Source organism: Mytilus edulis, chromosome 2 (assembly GCF_963676685.1).
Source record: "Mytilus edulis chromosome 2, xbMytEdul2.2, whole genome shotgun sequence".
Lineage (NCBI taxonomy): Eukaryota > Metazoa > Mollusca > Bivalvia > Mytilida > Mytilidae > Mytilus > Mytilus edulis.
This window is the reverse complement of record NC_092345.1, coordinates 91,522,682-91,531,916: the sequence shown is the minus strand read 5'-3', so window position 1 is coordinate 91,531,916 and position 9,235 is coordinate 91,522,682. Positions and strand designations below refer to the sequence as shown.

At 30.4% G+C, this 9,235-nt stretch overlaps 1 protein-coding gene across 2 annotated transcripts in view; it reads right to left on the bottom strand.

Annotated features, from left to right (window-relative positions):
- LOC139513440 (multidrug resistance-associated protein 1-like) overlaps positions 1-9,235 on the bottom strand; it is a 44,483-nt gene that overhangs the window by 12,288 nt on the left and 22,960 nt on the right. For both annotated transcript variants that reach the window (XR_011662445.1, XM_071301916.1), the window contains 8 exons: positions 5,614-5,815; positions 4,360-4,447; positions 3,924-4,074; positions 3,344-3,575; positions 2,795-3,105; positions 1,813-2,012; positions 1,074-1,197; positions 213-314 (listed from right to left, as the gene is read on the bottom strand). Coding sequence is in view for 1 of the 2 variants with exons in the window: in XM_071301916.1 (XP_071158017.1) it covers positions 213-314; positions 1,074-1,197; positions 1,813-2,012; positions 2,795-3,105; positions 3,344-3,575; positions 3,924-4,074; positions 4,360-4,447; positions 5,614-5,815 (1,410 nt within the window). In the remaining variant the exon portion in view is untranslated. The remainder of the gene's footprint in view (positions 1-212; positions 315-1,073; positions 1,198-1,812; positions 2,013-2,794; positions 3,106-3,343; positions 3,576-3,923; positions 4,075-4,359; positions 4,448-5,613; positions 5,816-9,235) is intronic.

Below are 9,235 nucleotides of genomic sequence, written 5' to 3'. Positions count from 1 at the left end.
AGTGTGAACTAAAATTGTATTATTGTTTAACTTCATATTCCAATATATAAATGCTCTTCTCTCAATCAATAATTCATTTGTTGACAAAGTTGATTGCATAGTTTCTATTCAATTCAAAATCAAAGATACCACAGATAGGGTAAAAAATATTATAACCAAAATCTTGGATACATAAAATAAGTGAACAATATAGTTCAAAAGTTTGAAATTACCTCCCTTTCCACTTCAGCATATTCTTTAGTTCTTTCAACAGATACTACATTAGATTCAAGGTCACTAGAAGTCCTGACAAACATATTCAGAGCACCAGTTATCTAAAACATAACAAATTGTGAGTTGAAATAATATATCAGTACAAAAAATGACTAGAAACATGTCCGCAACTGTTGGAAAGGACATTTGGATGAAATACCTAAAACTGCAAACTCAGAAATAAGCTTTAATCAAAGCAACAGTCATTTCATTGTAGTTCTTTGTCTTGACAGTTACTTTTTAGATGATAACGTCTTTCTATCTCAAGTGTATGGTTCTGATGGACCTGGAAATTAACTTAAGAATATGATGTTGAAAAAGTTTTCTACTTAACACCTAAAGTAAATGTGAAAATTTCTCATATAATTTTATACAAATATAAAATTTGCACAGATACCTATTTTTTTCCATTTAATTTAGAAAAATCCTGGTAATATAACTGTAGTTTCTTGTAAATTCATAAATAATTTGTTTATGTAATTAAAAGTTACCCTATGTTTTAACAAAATGTAATATTTCATTTGTAAATCTTTAGCCCTAAAGTCTTTACTACTGTGGATATTCGCTAGATACCTATTTTCATGAATTTTGTAGGCTCAGGGGACCCACAAATTTAAATGTCCAACTTGCTAATTTTCTATAGGAATGCATGCAGACTTTGACAAAACCAATTAAGAAATCAAATACCCAAGAAAATCCAAGTTTTCCTCAATCCACGAAAATTGGAACCCACAAAATTAAACTAATTACATAAAAGACTAAAAATAGATTAAGAAAAACAAAATAATCTTTGTTCTTTACAATGAGAAAGTGACACTTACCTGTAGAGCATAAGAGATAGACAAGCCTACAACACCCCCTTCTACATTGGGTGTCAACACTGCAAATAATGCTGCTGCAAATACAATCAGATTGCCTATCAACTCTAATCTCCAACCAAGCCATCTACAATATATACACTAACATTAAATTCAAAATGCTATAGCACAACATCTGCGGGAGCTTCTTTCCTCAAAGGGAAAAGACATATATGTTAGCAAATAGGATTTTCAATACAACAATAAGTAGAGTGAGGTTTTTTTTATCCCATTACTTCATTACTTAACATATTATTGATAAAAAAAATTTAAGAAGATATAATAACAAATATATTACAAACAATCACTTGTGTCTTTATATATATTTTTTTTGTTATAATTCCACAGTGATAGGACAATGACATTGATTGTTTGGCATGTTATGGATGACATTGCAGTAGCTTCTGTAGCTAAATGGTGTAAGTACATGTTTGTAACTTATCTCATTACTTACCATAATTTAAAAAAAAAAAAAAGGCTGGAGTGTTCACAGTGGAACTACTTGTGAATTAAAAATTGTGCTGAACAAAAATCAGCAAAATTTCTTTTAATGATTTTATCATAAGTTTACTACCAAAACCAAACAGAAAATTGGTTATTCTTAGCTTTGCACAGCGATGAATTTGTTCAATGATATAAAAACTGATATTTCCCCCCCCCTCCCCCCCACACTCAACAGTAATTATAATAAAACTGATCATACCTTTGTGAAGCTATTTTAGTAAAATAGAAACTAATATTTTTGTCCACTCTGTATAGTGATTCCTGGATGAATCTGTCTTGTGCTTTATATGCTCTTAGACTTGTAGCTCCACTCAATGTTTCACTAAAGTGGTTGTAAATTGGAGATTTTGATGTGGATTCTAGTCTCTGCAACTGTCTTGACGATGGAATATAAAATCTCTAGAAAACATAAACAAAATAATCTCAATACAATTCATTAGAGGCTGTACAAGAGAAAACAATAAGAAATAACCTCAATGGCATTCACTAGAGGTTGTTTACTAGGGATGCTACCGACAAAATAAAATAAACGTTTGCAATTCTAAACATAACATATAAGATACTATCAAATTTCATAAATATTCTGTCTGTGTAATTGAAAATATTTCAAGGTTTTACATTTGAACACTTACTCTTTAAAATCTAATTGAACAAAAAGCAATATAACCATTTAGTTTTCTTTTCCAAGTAAGCCTAATGAAATCTTTTATTAATGTCTATTTTTACTAGGTATTCTGTATTTACAGTTGATAATTTAATGGCTCTTTAACAGCAAGTATATGTAATAAGGCTGTTTTATTTTATTCTAATTGATTTTTGTATACATTTAGAACTGGTTAAGCAAAACCTAAATACAGAAAAGCATTTACATATCCAGAGGTATAATCAATAAAAAAAAAGTTATGAGATAGAAGCTAGAGTAAACATAAAGGATGTATACAAAAAGAAACTGAAATATTGCGTTTTTTTATTTTTAACTTTGAATTGTGATTTCTCAAAAGTCTGTCTTTAGGATTTTGTTTATAAAAGTAAAGGCTATTGCTATGAACATTTGGATTTTAATGGTATTTACTCAATATCGCTTAAAATCATTTAGTTTCAATATGCAGAGCTTCAAATGCATAAAATAAGTGTGCTGTTGTGATATCATCCCCTCTGGGAAGAAAACATTTGACTATTACCTGAATAAAATAGTAAAATATCCCAAGTGGGACAATGACACTTAAAAATATAGGTGTACTGATGGATATGACAATCACTGTGCTCAATGTCTGGAAGGCAATCATGATCCACATTCTAAAGGTCATTGGCAAGGTCACATCAATTGTCTGTACATCTCCAGAGAAACGATTCACAATCCTTCCAGATGGTGTGGTGTCAAAAAATGACATTGGAGCTCTCATGATGCTGACAAGCATGTTGTGATGAAGTTTAGCTGCAGCTTTCAGATAGGACAGAGTACCAAGCAGTGAATATATCAATATGATAACAGCTGCAAAGAAAATCATTTGTATCAGATAAACTTTTAATTCTACAGGCCTGGAGATCAAATTTTGAAAAAGATTAGTTAGATTTTGTTTTCAATCATTAAGACATTTTATGAACTATTCCAATTTCTTAATAAACTTTACAAAATCAATGTATTTTGATATATTAGACTACTTGTATAAGTTGTACCTGGAAATTTAATATTTTTGAGAGATATTCCCTAAAATATTATAGTATCATACCTTGCACTACTCCCAGACCACCATACACTCCTAAATACATTGTATTTTTATCAGAATACAAAGTTGTATTGGATAAAGTTCTATTAGCTAATAAATCATCGTCACTCCACCAGCTGAGCCAAATGTTAGCAAAAATACTGGTTCCTTGGTATACTGAAAATAACAGGAAGATAACAACCATAGCAGGAATCCCTACTGCTCTAAAGTATGACATAAAAACCTTCCATTCAATCTATAAATAGATAATGTAAAACTATGTTACCATAAAAAGAATCTGCACAGAGTTGAAGTGTTGGGACAGTGATACGTTTGATTCAATAAATAAGTAGATGACAACTCTCTTGAAATATTTGTAAAAATCAAATTGTACACATGATGCCTTTTTAACAACAGCAATGTGTTTACCTATTTTTATTTTTTTTTGCACTCTGCTAAAAACTGTTAACCTTTTTATTTTAACAAAATGAAAGTATTTTTTCTAATTTTCTAACAACAGAAAAGTTAAAAGGGTTCACTATAAAGAATAACACACAGACTATTACCCATCATCTAGCTACTACAACAATGCATTTTCATTTACCTTTCCTTGCCCTTCTTTCTCCTTCTCAATTAATTTTTCCACTTTTTTCTCGGGTTGTTTCACTTTATTCTCTGTAGAAGGTAAGGCACTCTGGTCTATCATAGAGATTGTTCTTATTAACTTAGCCTTCTTTTTTAACTTATCTGCCCTCCTGTTTACAAAATGAAATGTTCCAAACAATTAAATTTCAATTTCCAATGAAAAAACTATCAGCTTTCTCTGGTATTTTAAAAATGAATGAGAATTTATCAGTTTCCTTTTTTCATTAAATTATAAAACACAGATATATAGAATTTTTATTCAATAATTTCATGCATCTTTCTAAAATGCATTATCACAAATGTAAAAAAAAAAGAAGAAGAAATAGAAAATTTCAGTGAAACTATAAATGGACATAAAATTATTCTAGCTAGAAATTCTTATTATAAATCTGTACCTTTCAGTTTGCTTTCCCTTGTCAAACCAGCATTTTTCATGTGTCACAGTCTGAAATTGTTCAAGGATACGGCACTTTTCTTCAATCACTACAAAATAAATTTTAAAAAAACATTGGATTTTGATTTTATAAGACTTATAATTGTTCTATAGATAAATAGTAACACAAACAACAATAATTTACTATAAGATAAATAGAAACATTTATTTGCAAATCAAACTTATCACTTCAATAAAGTGAATCTGCCAATTAAGTCCTGGACTGGTCCATTAAATATATAGGGTAAGGAAAGACACTGTTGATCATTATACTACAGAAATAGTTTTGTACTTAATAATATTAGTTACACAGTGCTTAATTGTCCTAATACGAGAATTTATCTGGTCAATAAAATTCATATCATTCGCCTCACCCGATATGACTTTTATTGACCCGATAAATTCTGTATTAGAACAATTGAACACTGTGTAATGAATTTATCCTAATTGTTGTTTTACATATTATTATATTCAAATTCAATATTAGGACAATATCAACCAAATATATTTTAGATATTTAATCTAAAATTGTGAAAAATTAAAAATATTAGAACTTATAAAGCAATTCAAATTTTATTTTTTTATTAGGTCAATGCAATAAGGGAGATAATTCCAATTGACGTAATAAATAAGGGAGATAATTCTAATTGACATAATAAAAAATTGTACTGAAATTTATTAGGCCAATATCAGCCAATCAAATTGTGAGAAATTGACCTAAATCAAGATAAAAAGATTTCCATACCCAAAGGAGGTGATCCCGGATCCCACTTACTGTTTTGTCAGATTCCCGTATCCCGCTTTAAAATACTATGTACCTATGCAATTCTCATTTTTTTGTAATTTCCCGTGTCCCGCTAGACCTTAATTCCCGTTTTCACGGCACAATAATTTGACTTTCCCGTGTCACGCTAACGAAAAATCAGCAATCCCGCGTCACGCTTAGACCCCAATGAGACCCACAAAGGAGATACAGAAAAAAATATGGCGTGACTTTCATTATTTACTTTAAGCCATTCAAGCATGAAATTTAAGCCACCATATTCAAAATGATATATGTAGTTAGTGTAAAGTGAAATGTTATAATTTTTTAATGTATTTCAATGTTCTATATGACAAACAGATTATACATGAGTTGTATAACTCCATAACATCTTAGATTTAGATTTATCTTTATATAATATATGATATCTTGTTTTCATGCTTAAAGTTTCACCTTCAGGATCGTTATCAAGGTCAACCTCCTCATCCTCCTCTTTAACCTCAGTGAAATAAGCATTCAGAAACTGTGCAAATGCTCCTTCATGGCTTAATAACTCCTCATATGTTCCCATTTCTGAAATCTGTCCATCAACCAATACTATTACCCTGTCAACCATTGGTAACCATTGGATACCATGTGTTACTAAAATTCTTGTCTGAAAAAAATATCCACAAATGAGTTGAAAGAAGTACCTCTGTTAAAGATAGATCAAGATATACTTATGTGAGGTTTTGGAATAAGTGTCAAATGTTCAGACTCCTTTGTGTTTTTCCATACAAAACAAGGTAAAATATTTTGCCCCATAACACCTATTTATCTTTTAACATAAGACTTCATAGTTCATAAAAGGTCATTTGACAAAATTTAAGCAGATTCTTGATTTTCTCTCTTTTGATTTGATTTGAGACCCAAATACTACCAATGCAAATATAAGGTAAAAGTCCTAGTCAGCCTTTTCCCGCCATATCTTATAAATCAAATATCTCGAAAAGGAGCTCCATGACCTATCAATATTTTTGGCTTATTTCAAACCTTAACTAATACTCTTCAAGCTTAAAGTATCAATTTTGAATTCTTAATTTTTTTTATTTTACCTTAGATCACCTAAGTACATTCTTAAGTAGGCAAAAATAGCATTTTAGATGTATATATGTAGTATAGAAGATAAAAAAAAGTTCAATGGCCTTAAAAGTAACAAATAAAATAAGAATGCACATGTTACTAGCTTTTATCATATATTTAGTACAAAATACAGCAATTTTGTATATCACATAAATAGAGAATAAGACATGGCAAAATCCGTATCATATGTCGTATCATCTGGAGGCACCAATATCAGCCCAAGGGCTTTTAGGCCCGAGGGATGATATTGGTCGAGGGTGATATGGCATTTGATACGGATTTTGCCATGTTTTATACGCTTTATCATATATTTCAACAGAAGAGTCTTATATTATATAAACTGTTTTCCGATCCATAGCACTGGGTTACCTTCAGTTCTACTTTTGTCTTGTTTTAAAGGCCTTTAATAAAAGAACTGCTCAATTACTTATCCGAAGCACCTAGGTTACCTTACAATTTGTTTTAAAAATATTTTGTTTATTATTGTATTTTTTTGTGTGTTTTGTATTTTTCATAGTTGCATTTAGTGTGCCAAAAAATATGAAAACTTGACGTTCGTGACGTCACATACCAAACAATGACGCCATTCAATAAATTGTGTCACGCCCGAATGACCTTTCTTTTGGACCTATTTTGAGGAATATTTTTCTTAAGCAAAAAAAAAAAAAACTGACTTCATGTAAAAAAAAAGAAAAAGAAAAAAAAAGTGGGGGTGCGATAAAGGGTATGCGATAAAGGGTAGGGGTTTGATAAAGGGTATGGGATAAAGGGTGCGCATCAAAGTTGTGCGATATGGATTAAACAGCAGGCTATTTATCAAATATGCAAAACTACTACTAAACATATGATAAAGGTTCTTTTTTCCAGTCTGTATCACCTACCCTGTATTGCATAGCTAAACCCTCATCGCATACCTGGTGTGACGTCAAATTTTGACGGGCACACGTCCAGTTGTTGTATTTTCTGGCATGATAGGAAAAAAGTGTCCTATTATTTCAACTAAAATCGATATTTTCAAAAATTATTACCGAGTGACTTTACAAGTGATTTTTATAAAAAAGATACAATACGATGTAGAATTGTCTGAAGTTTTATTGTTTATTTTGTCATAATTTCGTGAGGTTTGTTTCATTATCTGATGGGTTAAACATAAATTATTATTTTTACGATGTAGAATTGGTTAGAATACATCGCAAACTTTTCAAGAAATATTTCTCTTGGTGTTACCTGGTTAGAACATTAAAATGACCATGACTAATATCATTGCCTAATAAACAATAAAATTTTAAACATTTCTACATCTTATGGTATTTATTTATCATGTTGTTACTTGGTAATATTTTTTTTTGAAAAATATTGATTTTAGTTGAAATCATAGAACAGTATCGTGAATGCATTTATATACATGGTCTTAAAAGTATATTGTGAATGTTATTAGGTTATAGGGGACACTACGATGTGGATATTAAGCAAATAAGGAAGTCTACAATGTAGGTCTATATTAAAAAAAAAAGTCAGCTGGAAAAATACAGAAAAAGCGTAGTGTTCTTTTCTTGCTTATACTCTCGGACGATTTGAAAAAAACGGATATCCCATGAATCTGATGCTATAAAATATATGATAAACAGAATACTACATGGCAAAATTTGTATTGCATGCTGTATCACCACTCAACCAATATCAGCCCTCGGGACCTGCGGCCATGTATTATTCTATATGTAATTAAAGTAATGGAAAACAGGAGATACATGTCTGACAGATCGGACACATAACAAGTCATCATTGTTCAGCATTTACCAAATATGAAGTGATTCTGTTAACAGCATATGATACAGTTACAGGGGAGGTAATGACATTGCTAACGTAAATTGTTATTTTCGTGATGTCAAACTATAACTTATCGCGAAAAGATTCAGTTTTTAACTGATTTTTATCATTCAAACTTATTAAACTTGAAAACAAGTTCATGGACCCCTATTTTTTAAAATGACTTTTGGTTTGTTTACCTAAGAAGATTATGTGTGCCAATTTTCATGAAAACGTAAATAGTGCATTTTTTAATTTTTTTATAAATATACAGCAAAAAATTATGTTTTTTCTACATTAACCCTTTCGCCGATGAGTCCCGGTTTACCGGGATTCACGCTTCAGACAGCTGACGATGAGTCCCGTTTTACCGGGATCGGAATACCTCTTTTATGTTTCCCGCTTAAAACAGTGCAAACATGAGTTATCTTTCTTTGATGAATACCCGGATGAAAGTGTAAACACTGCGCTTCCGTTTGTTGAAAACCGTGTCAAAATCAGAGGAAATTTACGGAATTTACGAGAATTTGAAATGAGGGAACATTTTTTTTGAAAGAATATGGAAGAATTGAAGCCAAATTAGTATACTTTTTTGACATAAAATGTCGTTTTAAGTACAAAACACTTGGAATGGACATCGTTCAGTGTGAGGAATTTGTACAGCCTCTTAAAATTTTTCAAAATTTTGCCGTTTTGGGTTAAAAAATTACGATTTGGGGTCAAAGAGCAGAATTTTGAGAATTTCACATAGAAAATGCCGAAAATTTGAAAATTTGAATATTTAAGAAGAAAAAATTATTAAAACATGAATAAAACTGTGAACATGGTGTTAGTGAATGAAATAAATATACAAATAACTACAAACAAGATTTTATTGACATTTATTATGAAGATCTCCCACTTGAGTAATAGAAGCCAGGGAAGCCATCGTCTCAGAGTAGCTTCTGTCTGGGCAGCAATCGGTGAAAGGGTTAATGAACATTTGATAAATACGAGTTATTTTTTAATAAAAAATGTATAATTTTTTAGGATACTTATAAAAATACAGAAATTACAAATTAATTAACAAAAAACAATTTGTGTTTATCTTTTAAAACAAAAAAGTTACGTCTTTTTTTCAAAAGGGAAAATATGGCCACAAATCAGA